Source organism: Sesamum indicum, linkage group LG12 (genome assembly GCF_026168435.1).
Source record: "Sesamum indicum cultivar Baizhima isolate 11 linkage group LG12, ASM2616843v1, whole genome shotgun sequence".
Classification (NCBI taxonomy): domain Eukaryota; kingdom Viridiplantae; phylum Streptophyta; class Magnoliopsida; order Lamiales; family Pedaliaceae; genus Sesamum; species Sesamum indicum.
The window spans coordinates 16,318,888-16,332,805 of NC_142668.1; the positions used below are offsets into that span (position 1 = coordinate 16,318,888).

The 13,918-nt window shown below is 38.5% G+C and overlaps 2 protein-coding genes and 1 non-coding gene across 6 annotated transcripts; 1 reads left to right on the top strand and 2 right to left on the bottom strand.

The window, feature by feature from the left end:
- Positions 1-1,352: 1,352 nt before the first annotated feature.
- On the top strand, positions 1,353-2,652 carry LOC105175512 (alpha/beta-Hydrolases superfamily protein). The gene has a single exon (XM_011097965.3). The coding sequence runs from the start codon at positions 1,606-1,608 to the stop codon at positions 2,596-2,598; it is 993 nt and encodes a 330-aa protein (XP_011096267.1). The 5' UTR covers positions 1,353-1,605; the 3' UTR covers positions 2,599-2,652.
- Positions 2,653-3,043: 391 nt separating this feature from the next.
- On the bottom strand, positions 3,044-3,115 carry TRNAQ-CUG (transfer RNA glutamine (anticodon CUG)). Its single transcript has one exon. It is a non-coding gene; the product is annotated as a tRNA-Gln (tRNA).
- A 547-nt stretch (positions 3,116-3,662) lies between these two features.
- Positions 3,663-13,664, bottom strand: LOC105175513 (helicase-like transcription factor CHR28). 4 transcript variants are annotated; one of them, XM_088876271.1, is made up of 14 exons: positions 13,427-13,662; positions 13,202-13,355; positions 12,206-12,248; positions 11,394-11,846; positions 10,642-11,259; positions 10,118-10,533; positions 9,140-9,211; positions 8,014-8,103; positions 7,073-7,940; positions 6,383-6,513; positions 6,067-6,288; positions 4,809-5,414; positions 4,518-4,727; positions 3,663-4,264 (listed from the first exon to the last, which is right to left on the bottom strand). In XM_088876271.1, coding segments are annotated over exons 1-14 (3,993 nt in total). In that variant the 5' UTR covers positions 13,429-13,662; the 3' UTR covers positions 3,663-4,156. The 4 variants fall into 4 exon arrangements, with proteins under 4 accessions (XP_088732397.1, XP_088732395.1, XP_011096269.1 ...); XM_088876269.1 differs by having other exon boundaries at positions 10,118-11,259; XM_011097967.3 differs by having other exon boundaries at positions 8,026-8,103; positions 10,118-11,259; positions 13,427-13,661.
- Between the last annotated feature and the right edge of the window lie 254 nt (positions 13,665-13,918).

The following is a 13,918-nucleotide window of genomic DNA, read 5'->3' on the forward strand; positions in this document are numbered from 1 at the left end:
AGATAGATCTTAGTGATGGTAGGAGCTATATGTTCATTAGTACCGGTTTGAAATTTGCAAGAGATAAAATGATCTGCTTTGAAGCTTTTAGACTATAAAGCCAACTTCTGGAAGTGCTTGTGTTAGGCCTGCAATAAGTTACCTATTCTTTGATTTCATTGGCAATTTAGTATATCTTATTGTTGTGATTTAAATGTTGGTCCCTACAAGAAAGTGCAAGGCACCAGTCCTGATCATCTTTGCACTGATAAATTTCATCCTATCTTCCAATAGTATACCACCTAAAATAAAGTAAAACTGAGATCATACCAGACTACAATGCTACTTTCTTAAAGGCCCAGAATTCCTACAGATACCCTTCCCACTTAACAAAAAGAACCATGAAGCCATGTGAAGCTCCTTTATAGGCAGCTACTAACCGGAGCGTGTATATTCTCATATTTTAAAATGCACATTTTATATCAGTCATCACATCACGAAACATAAGCTATGATTATATTCCCTTCAATTAAGCTCTCAGTCAAAAGTGCCTCCTAAAATCAAAGGGCTAGAAACAGGAAGGTATTATTTGAAGATGAGAAAGGACTTCTCATGTGTTTAATCATCTCTTTATCTTCCTCAGATTGTAGTTCAACTTTGGCCAACAGTGACCAGAATAGGAACTTTCGGTCCTCTCAGGATATATGCTATTGCTTTATTCTATACTTTTTTGACAAGGAATTTGTTGCCTTGTGATTGGAAGAAGAAAAGGATAAGGTTGTGAACAAATGCATCTGGAATAATATATTAGACTACATCATACGGTTTACTTCTGTATAGCTTCTTGAGAATTGATCATTCTCCACTCTTATTACTGAATAGCTCTATCTACAAATTATTCAGTAAATTAAGTTTTCTCGGCTAAAAGGTGAAAAGCATCATAATCAGGAAAAAGAAAACTGCTTGTTCTGAGCGAGAGCGTCCCAATTATCATAATTCAAAGCAATAGCAATATACCAAAGCACAAAAATAACAATTCATTGTTCTCGACAAGAAGGTGGCACTTGCCCTTTAACATTTTCCTCCGAATGACTTGATGAATACTAGAATAGTTCTTCTCTTCAGCCTCTACAACAAGACAAAGAAAAACTAATACGAAAAGGCACTCCCGCTTCCAAATTGTAGACAAGAAACGCAGACTTAAAGCAGATGATCATCAATGATCACACTGTTATTTGAATCATAATTAAGAAAGAAAAACAGACTAAACACGAATAATACCAAAAAGTCAGAGAAATTATCTTCCAATGTAGAGTACCACACCTTTAATTACTCCCTCTTTTGACGAAATAAAGCTTTGTAATCCCGCACGCATTCAACTGCATAATTATGAACCTCCAACTGCAAAGTAAGCTTTCATTCCCAAAAATGGTTGACCTTGACGTCAAAAAGATATAACCTAAATAAAAGGAGGAGGCCCTGTTTCCACCACGTTTATTGACTCTCCACCAACCAGAACCTTCCACAGGTAATTATTGTCAAGCGTATCCCAATTCACTCCCTCTTTCGGGGCAAATACCCAGAAGAAGAAAAAATACCAAATTTTTGGAGAAAAGAGAAACAAAAATGGAGGAAAAAAAACGTCAAAACCAAGGCCTAACCCATTACTGGGGAAACACTCCTGAGGAGGAGTATTACAAAGAACAGGGCATCAAATCATCCAATTCTTACTACACATCACCCAGAGGGCTAACCCTATTCACCAGATCCTGGCAGCCACTCCAATCCGAACCTCCACGCGGCATCATCTGTATGGTCCACGGCTATGGCAATGACATCAGCTGGACTTTTCAGGGCACCGCAATCTTCCTTGCCCAGAATGGGTTTGCCTGTTTTGCCCTTGATCTTGAAGGCCATGGCCGCTCCCGAGGCCTCAAAGCCTATGTCCCAAATGTTGACCTTGTTGTTGATGACTGCATCTCATTCTTCAACTGCATTTTAACCCAAGATCCAAACTTCCCGAACCTTCCGAGATTCTTGTTTGGTGAGTCAATGGGAGGCGCAATTTGTTTACTGATCCATTTCAAGCAACCTGAATTCTTCAGAGGCGCGGTCTTGATAGCCCCCATGTGTAGAATCTCGGACAAGGTGAGGCCAAAATGGCCCATTCCACAAATCCTTACGGCTGTTGCAGGAATTGCCCCCACTTTGCCTATTGTGCCGACCGCTGATTTGTTAGAGAAATCTGTCAAAGTCCCAGAAAAGAAAATAATTGGGGTAATGAATCCCATGAGATATCAGGGGAAGCCAAGATTAGGCACGGTTCTTGAACTCCTGCGGGTGACAGATTACGTTAGTAGTAAACTGAGTGATGTGAGCATTCCTTTTATTGTGATCCATGGGAGTGCAGATGTGGTTACTGATCCAGCAGTGAGTAGAGAATTGTATCAAGTGGCTAAGAGTGAGGATAAGAGTATCAAGATTTATGAGGGTATGATGCATTCTTTGTTGTTTGGGGAAACTGATGAAAATGTTGCGATTGTTCGTGGTGATATCTTGAAGTGGCTGAATGATAGATGCTCGTTCAAGAGTATCCAGGATGTTGAAATTGCTATATGATGTTGCAATTTTTCTTTAACAGATTTATTGTTCTGATTATAAACTACTCAAAAATTGTTCAGAAGTTTTTTCAAGAATCTATTAATGATCTTATTCTGGTTCTTCCAAGAATTTATACTGGTTTTGGCATGCTTCTCTCCTGCTAACTAGTTCGCCATCTGCTCATGTTACTGTTTCATACAAGGTGTTGATGAATGTTTGGACAAACCTTGCACTGCAACAGCCAACAGTAAGAAATTACAGAATTGAGGACAGCTCAAAGAATTCTCTGCTTTCTGACGACAGCTTATTCGCCTCGCGCTCGTTCTTGTACAACGCAGGATGAGATTCCGCCTGTTTCTCGAATATTTTCCATTTAGCTATCAAACTTTATACAACATAAAATGTCCCCAAGAAAGATAATTCCGAAACAAAAAGACAAAAAAAACAAATAACAATTTAAAAGAGGTCCCACCGAGATTTGAACTCGGGTTACTGGATTCAGAGTCCAATGTCCTGACCACTAGACCATGGGACCATGATGACATGCATGCTTCCTCCTCTCATACATATTTATTTCTTATTCATAAGGAAGTTATCCCAGTCTCCACAGCATTATCAGATGCTTATGCTGCCGACGAAATAGTTCGGTTAAGATAAGAGATCCAAATGCTTAAAAGAATCTGAAGAATCTATAGTTACAGTGCCAGTTTTTGTCAACGTTCCAACAAAAATTAGTGATAATTGAGAATTGACGGTGTCAATTGTCATATTACAAAGTTAATTTTGGATGCCTACAGGCAATGAAACCTGCAGTACATGTGATATGGAACAAGTATGAAAAGAGCTGTTGGAGAGTCCTGATACCTGCCGGTTCAATCATAAGTCGCATAAACAAAGAACTGATGCAATACCTGACGAGGTCAATCACAAGTCAAGTATTCGAATTAGCCAACAGATGATATAAATATTGTTGCTTTTATATGGCTGCAGTTAACACATAGATTATGATCTTACAGTACCACCAGAGTAAAAACTACAAAGTCAATGGAGAAGGAAAAGCTAAAAGAAAAAACGGAAGGATCTGTTAACAAGTCGAGCCTCTGCTTCATTGCAGGTATACATATCATTAAACATGGTAAACTTTGTCATTTTCACCTTTCTATTCTCTGCTGCTTAGAACGCCCGAGAATCATTCAACCATAAATCATGAATATGACAATTCCCCAGAGTTGCCCAGGTGAAAAGACTGAATATAGTAATAGGTACAAAAATGTCTACAAGGAAGAAAACAGGAGGGAGGGGGGTATTTACATGGAAAGAATTCCTAGTACACCAACTAGCTCTGTAAAGTTGTAAACAAAACTCTATATCCTATACAGAAGAAAGAACAAGTAAATTGCTTCTCCAACAACATAACAATCCTTGAGGCCAATCTTGCAAGACATGCTATATACTAAGGCATATTGTTTCCCCGTCAATCCTAAAGATCTGTATTCCAAAGCTTCAAGAAAAAATGCTGCTGTAATTGTTAGCATATAAAGAATAGAAAGAATAACCCTGAAGAGTTAGAGAAGTCTTAATCGACCCTGAATAGATACTTGAGGTCTTCCACAGTAAGTCGAGTTTGTCGGCTACCTGTCCCATCCTCCCCAAAGGCAGAAGCGACCATCTCTCTCTTTCTTTGCTGAAAAGAGGCAAAATATCTGAGTCAATGGTATCACAAGAAATGAAACCGAAGGAGCCCATGAGTATGAATGAAGTACATGCTTTCAGTACAATTCATTCCTTTCTACTGCCACTTTCTGATTCTTCTAATTTAGCCTCTTTGGGTGGGCGGAGCTTTAGGCACATAATGATGGATCTTCAAGTTTCTGGATTTTGCAATTAAATCAAGCAAACAAGCAATTTAAACAAAATATTGAAAATAAAAGGGCTACCTGCAGGGCCAAAATGCGATCTTCCACTGTATCCTTAACAGTCAGCCGGAAAACTGAAACAGGACGTGTCTGCCCAATTCGATGTGCTCTGTCAATAGCTTGATCTTCAGTTGTTGGGTTCCACCACAGGTCCAGGAGGATGACATGACAAGCTGCCACCATGTTCAGTCCAAGACTGGCAGCTTTCAGAGACATGATCATGACAGAAACCTAGCACAAAGTTTCAGAATATAATCACTACTGAAGGTGCAAAAGCTTAATCAATCAAAATTATCATGTGGGCCAGCAAACCTGGGGAAGAGAATTAAAATCTTTCACAGCCCTGTCTCTGGCAACAACAGGCATTGTGCCATCAAGTCTACGATACTGGATGGAAGAATTTTTCAAGCAAGCTTCGAGCAAATCCAACATCCTTGTCCACTGGGAGAAAACAATTGCTTTCTCTCCCACAATCTTAACTGAATTTTCCGAAACTAGGGTCATGTCTGAAGTTCCATTTTTCCCCACCGGATCACAACTACGCAACATTTCTGGACTATAGCATTCTCCCATGGTCTCTATTGAACTCATTCTTAATGCAGGATCGTGTGGCTTAGACAAAGATAACAAGAGCTTGAGAGCAGCTTTAATTTTGGAAGAATCGTGTGGACAGCTTAAGGAACAAGAATCAGAAACTTTAGCAACTTCAGAATCATAGCAATCAGGGGTATTTTCCACACTCTGCTGATTCGATATAGCAATCCGCAGCGTGGTTATAGAAAATACATGTGCCATCGTAAGATGAGTTTTGCAATTCTTGGTGGGACACTGGGTATCATCACCTATCATATGCTCACATATGCATTGATTGCAAAAGACATGACCGCAGACAGTGACAACAGCATCTTCAGGTGGATCCTGTAAAGTATTGAACATTTTGAGCTCAAAATTTCAGATTTTAAGGCATATACAGCTCTCTAGATCACAATTGAGGCACTTCCAGTGGTAACAGTCAAACAACTTGTTATATCCTTAGAAAGAAACCCAAAATTACTAAAATGGGAAATTGGTTAATTAAATTCCCACTCACACTTTATAATACATCTGTTAGGGAACACATCTTCGACATTCTACAATAAGTAAAAACCAGGTAGAAGGGTAAGAGCTCATATAAAGCTCCTCGTATCAGCCAATCACGTAGGACTAAAGCAAATATCGTTGCAGAGCACAAGTAACCTTTCCTTAATATGAGTAGGGATACCAGCATTGAGGCTTCAAATTAATTAAATTTTATCATCTGAAAAAAAATAATAAATAAAAGACAAGTCTGAAAAGATAAGATGCATCCGCATATGATGTATGAGGACAATAATATACCTTCAACTAAGAAGAAATCACCACCGCAACCACCAAGGAAACCCAAAAGAAACAGCAATGAAAAAAAATGACAAGGGCCAAGCAGATATCACTGGGAGAAGAGAACCTAAAATATTGCACACATTCTACATCGAGGTTCAGCAAAAGCAACAGCTGTGGTAGCATTTGATATGATCTATACATAACTACTTACACTGCAAATTCCACAAATAGCCAAAGAAGCTTCCAAACAATTCAGAAGGAAGATGTGTTTCTCCCGAGGAAGTTTCTTAGCCACCTCAATGGAGGAAGTCATTTGTGAATTAGAACTGAACCCCTTAACAAGGAGAGGGTGATCGCAAGCTTGTCGAAGACGCAGAAGCATCAATAATATGTTAACATAATTCTGCTTGACAGTGCCTGCTGCTGCATATTCCTGTCAAAATGCAGCAACATAGGTTAATAACAGGCTTGCAGAAACGCCAAACTTAATTGCTAAGAATATTGCATTTGAGAATATTGAAACATACTGCAAATTGAGCCCGCGAATCAGCCTCGAGTCTGCAGTAGAAATCACGCTCCTCCTCGGAAAAATCAACTTTTTTCAATTCTATAGTCTTGGGTGGAAGTTTGATAATGGGTTCTCCATCAATAAAAGTACCTGAATTGAACAATACCACCAAAATAACATAAGCTGCAGGCGGACTCTCCTTCAGTTTAAGCTGAAATGCAAACATTGCAAAAGCAATATAAAAGCATAATGTGGGACTGCCTTTCGGATCCTAAGTTTATTTCGGAAATGATTGATCAAGCCAGTATCTTTTCCAATTAGTTCAAGGCTCGTTCATTATTCGGGGTGCCAAAACAGGGCAATAAGGTTCACAGAAACCAAAATGAGCATCAACCACCCAAAATAATCGTGTTCATAGTTCTGCAGAAAACTAAGGAAAAACATATTGCAGCACTCCTGGCCCTTGTGAGTCAGGAACTCTAATACACTGACACGCCTATGAAAAACATAACAAACCTAAACAAAATAATACGAATCAGAATTGGAGAAGCTGACTAGCCTCCATCCTTTAGAAGGCTTCATAGTTTCGAAGATCAAGAAAGAATTCGGGTAATGCATAGACCTCAAGAACAGAAAGGTAACATGAATTCAAAAAGCTGATCAACTTGTCATAATTAGAAAAGGTGATAGAGGATGATATTATTCTAACCTTTTGTTCGACGCAACATTATAGTTTTCAGCACTGCTTGTAGTTTTTTGTACCCATCCTGAGGACTCTTATGGATTGGCGCCTTTAGTTGCTCGCAGAAAGTCCTAAAAATGGCATATGGTTCGTGTCTGAGAAATCTGAAGTAGCTATAAAGATCATCAATAGCATTCTGGATAGGTGTCCCTGATAGGCACCACCTACGTTTAGCACGAAGACCCCAGCAAGCCCTAGCTACTTGAGTTCTGTGGTTCTTGATACTTTGAGCCTCATCCAATACAACCCTAAACCATCCAACCTTGGCAAGGGGTCCAGATAGAGTTTCAAGTAATTCATTGTCAATCCCTTTCTTACCCTTCTTACTCAGAAAGGGTTTTGTACAAGAATGGGTTTCGAGTAACTTCCTTTTCTTACTAGATGAGATCCCTTTAAATGGAACACCTCTCTGATCATCAGTTTCATCAACAACAGGCTGCTTTGGCACCTCCATGCTCACAATGGCATATGTTGTAATCACCACATCATACCTAGCTAGCTCAAGAGGATCTTTGGTACGATTGCTTCCATGATAGACTAGAACAGAGAGATCAGCTTCACTTGTCACTTTATTGTGCAACTCGTCAGACCACTGCCGGAGGACACTCGTTGGACATACAATAAGGGTGCCAGCAGCAGGCCTGCCCATTGCTTGCAGACAAGTGTTACCACCAGTAATCTGATGCGGTTCCTTCACATGGTAGGTCTCACATGCTCCATCATCCTCATCCAAATTTAACATTTCAGTCTCACTTTTACCAGCTTTAGGCGCATTGAAAGATGGGGACCTTTCCTTCAGTATAAGAGCAATTGTTGATACTGTCTTCCCAAGTCCCTGTCAAAATTAAAATAAGAAGATAGTTACATGGCAATGATCAGTAGCATACCTCAAGAAGGAAAATATGAACCTTCAAGGCAACCTGATCATCTGCAAGAATCCCACCAGAACAGCATGCACTTTTTGTCTCCTTGTTAACCATCCACGATAAAGCAATTCGCTGCCCCAAAAGATCAACTAGAATCAGTAGGAATGCTGCACCAGAAAATTAAACCCCATATTCTTTGGTACAGAAAATAAACCCCCACAATCTTAAGTATTCTGACCAAAGTAGATAATAGAAATATAAGCCATGTGATACAGGTCAAAAGAAGTAGCAGATAAATCTGAATTGGGATTCCACATTTCCAATTAGTAATATAAACCACCATGACATATCGCAGAACCAAAGAGAGCACAGCACTCTAGGCGTATATGGCCTGTCCTAAAGCAATTTCTCAAGAAGAAGATTTGTAGGGCAGATATGCAAGTACAGAATCAAGTTACTCCAAGTCAATGAAGGCCTATATACTTCCTGCTCAAACAGCAAAATTCTAAAACCAACTTGTTCTATGCACTTCAACAATCTTAAAGATCACATCTGTTCCTGGATCAGTTGAAATGAATTACAAGTTTACAAACCCATACATACTGGAAATTACATAATAATCCGGACAACAGTGATTTTCTGACAATAATTAATGATGATATATATATTATGATGTAATACTAATAAAAGTTTAAGATATAAATTTTTGCTTCTTGACCTAATTCTGCAATCAAAGGTACCCTTGTCAAAATTACATAAAGTATCTCCAACAGTACATTTGCAACAAGTACATAAAGTAACTCCAAGAATACATGCGATATTTTTTTACATCTTTCTACAAGTAAATTTTTCAGATAATTCTACAAAGTTTCAAAATTAAAAGATGGGTCAGCCAGAGCAGCATTTTTACTCAAACAACCATAACCACAATTTGCATACTGAAGCTTTGGAAGATCACGAAGGCATAGTTAAAGAAAAAACTAAATATATAAAAATAGTAGAATAAAAAAATGTTAATTGCACGATGACAATAGAGAAATGGACATGATTCTAAAAGTTCTAAAGATATCTGTATCTCTCATATGTAACTTTTCTTCTGGACCAAACCACAACTAATCAACAGACAAACATCAAAATTGTATTCAACAAAACCCAAAGAACTTGATACCTGGTGTTTCAGCAGAGGCACAGCCAAAACACCATCTGGTGGTGTAGCTTCTGACTTTGGCTGCGAAAGATCCTGCAATAGATGCAACACTTCTGCATAATCAATTATCCAATTAATGAACAAGAAATTTAAAAACTTCAGAGAAATAGAATTCGAATGTACAACTGCTTGCCATCTCATCACATCATAAAATGGAAGCATGAAAGAAAAACATAATATCTTCACTCTAAGAAAATAGTGTTACAGTGTCCTGAAGGCTCAAAAATGGGTTAAGTGACCATTAGGTCCATTACATGATGAAAGTTATCCGAATTTACAAATTTGGTAATAGAACACCAATATTGAATGATTACATATACATATTGCCCCTCCAAGAATCTTGTAACCTCACACCAAAAGACCATACTGAAAGCAAAACCATCCAGCTTAAGATTCCCCTTGCAGCAAAAATATGTTTAAACCAAAAAAAGGAAAGAAGAAAGAAAACAAATATAAACAAAGCCAAACCAACAAAACAAGAGCTTTTGGCTATATCTAGAAGCTCCAGAAAGCTGAGGATAATTGAAGCACCAAAAACATTTATATTAATCATGAGCATCTGTAGCTGACACCAAATATCCTTCCACTAGAACAATGGATAATAGCATCATCCAAGCCAAATTTTGAAATGGGACACCAGTCACGGGATAGGGAGAACAATATCCTCCTTCCTCTTCATAATATTTTCAAGTACACTATCTCAGAAAGAGACTACCATACACAGAAAGATCAGAAAGATGCAGAAACTGATGAAAATACTAATCGAGGATGAACAAATATTGAAGGAAGAAAAAAATGAATTCTCTTTATGAGAGAAGATACATTATATACAGCAATTGTTTGATAGAACCACCATCTGAAAAACCTTTACACTATCATGAAACAACATTGCACATTAATTTCGTCATATCACGCAAAAACCTGGATTACAGAATTCACCTGCACTGCAACTCGAAAAATGACACGTTCATCATTTGGTTTAAGCCTTGAATGCCCCACTGCCAGCTGGCCAACGGAGTCTCGACACATTGGAAATTGTGAAGCAGCAACCAATTTGCCATTCAATACAGTAGGACTTGGGCGTGCTGGTGCACTCATATCCTCGAGAATACACACGTCAGAATCATCCTCAATATTGATTGTCCCTGACATGTTACTCTGAACCCCTTGGAAAGTGATGTCAGAAAGACAATAACTGTTGAACTTTGCAACCTCAATTTCCATCTTTTCGCATTGAACTTCTGTCTTAATTGAACGGTGAGGAAGTATGCCAGTTTGACCTGACACCTGTAGAGCAGGACGCCAACCATGCGCACCAATAGCTAATTTTTTTATGGGAGTCTCACCAACCATACCTGGAGAAAGGTTAGGTCTCTTCAAATCTTCTCTTTCATCCTTGACACGGTTGGCGTGGTTCTTATAAGAAACCGCAGACAAAGAATTGAATGAAGACCATTGCATACCTTCAGTAGCAGGCAGCTTACTTGCAACCCCACAATGATTCCTACTAATTACGTCATCAATTACTTCAGAAGCTCTAGAAACTATTTCACGAGATGTAATTGATTCAATCTTCTTGACCTTGACGTCATCTTGTATTTTGCTGAAGACATCAGACAAAGTATTAGGAAAATGCCTCATTGACTCATATCCCATTGCATGCATGTCATTATATTTGGTAACTCGAACTTGACCATCTAAACAAACACTGGTACCATTTCCACTGTTGGCTATACGGTGCCCTAACTCATCGCGAACCAGGTCCTCATAAGGCATCATTCTAATGAAATCGTCACTATGGTAATTTTCGTCATCCAAAATATTGACCATCCTACCTCCATCACACGCTGACAATTTAATTCCACAACTGTGAGGAAAATATGGTGGATTATTGGGACTCAAAAGATGTGGAGCGTAATTTTCGGACAAAGTATCTGGAATGTCTGCTACATTAATTTCGCAAGAACTAGAATGAGAAGCATCATGAGAAGTCCTGTCTCCATCTATAATAGATGCACCCTCCATGTGCGTAACATAATTCCTCAGATTAGTTTTTTCCATAGAATTCCTATAGTAGAAATCTACAAACAACAATAGAAGTTACATAAAACCAAAAAGATTCAGAGCACATGTGCAAAATGAACAGAAAAGTAACATAAAGTTTCTGCACAAACAGGACAACAAACTATCATAAAGTATGATGACAAAGTCTTACTTTCAGAATGAGCATACGTCCCTGAGCACCGCAATAGCTCTTCTCCACTGTTCAGGTGACAGATTTCTGAAGACTCAACATCATTGATAAAATTATTGACATTGTAAGAACTCAATGCATCGCTGTGGTTGGGTGTCCCAAATGGAGCTATCTCACAGTAATTTTGGCTACAAGAGGAGGGAATTTGAAAACCACCCAATGTATAAGTGTAGGAATTGGCATTTCTCTGAACAGATATACAATCAGTGGCACTTCTGGAGCAGCTTTGCTCTAGAAGACTAAGCTGGGAAGGAGGTTCAAGCCTTTCACCATCCACAATGACAGAAGTCCCAGCAGATTCTGAGGAGCCATCTGAACATCCTGTCCTACAATCTGAAGCTTCGGAATTCTGCACCGGTGATAGTACACCAAATCCTGGTCTTGGTGAGAGTACCGCTTCTGAATTCTGAAGTCCTATTAAAATAACATCTAGAAGGTTTAAAACTTTTACTCGGACAAATGTGCATGTAAGAGAAAGACTCCCGCTACCTGTACCTAATTGTCACAATGCAAAATGGTAGAGTACTATTTAAGACGAAGAAAGACTATTGGTGCTCATTTGAAGAAGAAGAATAATATATTTCAAAGAGTTGTACTTGACAAAACCTCATCAGTATAACAAATTGGCCATCTTCCCATGATATTTCATCCAGGTATAATTCCAAATTGACCAAGTAACATACCCAAAATAGTTGTGGAATCGTATGAAGAGTAAACAGGACAGAATTTTCAAAGAATAAACAAAAGCAATAAACTGAAAACAGCTTACCAACCTTGTAAACTATTGGTAAAAGGTAAATCTTCAAACACAGTCCCCTGTAAATTACCAAAGAATAAATTCATTCACTGATTTACAAGGTTAAAATAGTAAAGCAATCAGCCAACTCGAGAGAGCAAAAAGTTGGCAATTTAGTCCAGAGATTAAAACATGCACAACTACACAAAAGGGCAAGGGGAAGCTGACGAGAGGAAATAGAGAGGGGAATTGGTGTGAAAAGATGTAGCAAAAGGTTTTGTACTCCAGTTACATGAGGAAGGAACTGATAGTAAATGATATAAAGCCATTTACATGATACTTCGGACCTTTATTTTTCTTTTTCTATTTTTAAGTTTTCATACGTGTATGCATGATGCCCAGATCTTCTCTGCACAGCTTACCCTTACTTTATCCCAATCTCAGGGGACATCCTTCTCCTTTGGAATAAGATTCTGTGCACCGCATACTAAACATTCCAAACAAATCTATACCCCAAATTAGTATACTCCATTCCTACTGACAATGTATACAATTATGCAACTCAAAGCTAAGAACATTATTGAAGTGGTTCTAATGCTGGAAACAGAAAAAGGGCTGAAAGTCATATCAGTGCATTAGTATGCTTTGAAACAGTTGTACTGAAAATTCAACATGTACCATCATGCAATACCAATCTTCATACAAAGGCCCAAATCTCCAAAGAGCATACTGGGAAGAATGCACAAGAAATCAGTTGAATTCAGATTAATCCGTATTTAATAAACTCAAGTAAAGTCAACTAACAGTGATTGGAACAATATGCATCATCAAGATTATCTACTACTCCAAATTCCAACCAACCATAAAACTATTCAGTATAAAAGCATCAACACTTACAACTAGAAAACATCAATTCACACTTTCATGACATTCAATAACAAGAAATCATGCACTCTAATACTCACAATTCCAACGACATAAGTCAGATTTGACCAAGAAGTCACCATGTACAAACTCTACAATTAAAAATAACCTGTGACGCTTCAGCGGGGGCTCCCATGACTCTCCAGAAAGATTCAAGATCGATCAAAACATCATTGCATTCATCGTCCGCACTGAATAACTCATCCATTATCGCCGATGATCCATCATCCACGTTCGCCGTCATCATCTCAATCTTTTTGACCCTATCGACAAAAACAAACCCTAAATTCCCCACAAAACTTCAACTCCAACCCCTATTATTCAATACACTCACATGCACGGGCGGTACCCGCATATGAAACGGCGCAGAAACAGGAAAAGCGCCAGAATTATCACGTAGAAAAATTCAGTCTGCAATTTTGGCAGGATTTCCAGAATTTTGGAGAAAAATTAACGAGAAGTTAAAAAGATGCAGGGAGAGCGCAGGATAAGAAGAATTTGATGGGCGGAGTGGGGGGCGTATGTTAAGGACTTTTAAATCCCGGATAGGAGTATAATTCTGACTTTTCTGTTCTCTTTTTCTTGGAGTTTTAATGGGAGCGTTGTTTTAATATACGCCGCCGTTGTCTTTTTCCCGTTAGCGTTGGTAAAAATTGTGAAAGTCACCAAGTTGTTGTGTCACGTGTGTGTGTGTGTGTGTGTGTGTGTTTTTCAAACCTTAATTGCCTTGTTATTTAAGGAAACTAATTAGGGTTTTGCATCTCAACATGGATTCCTCTTTCAGTTAGCAAAATTAAGGATCCATATTTAAAAGATTCTGAATTCA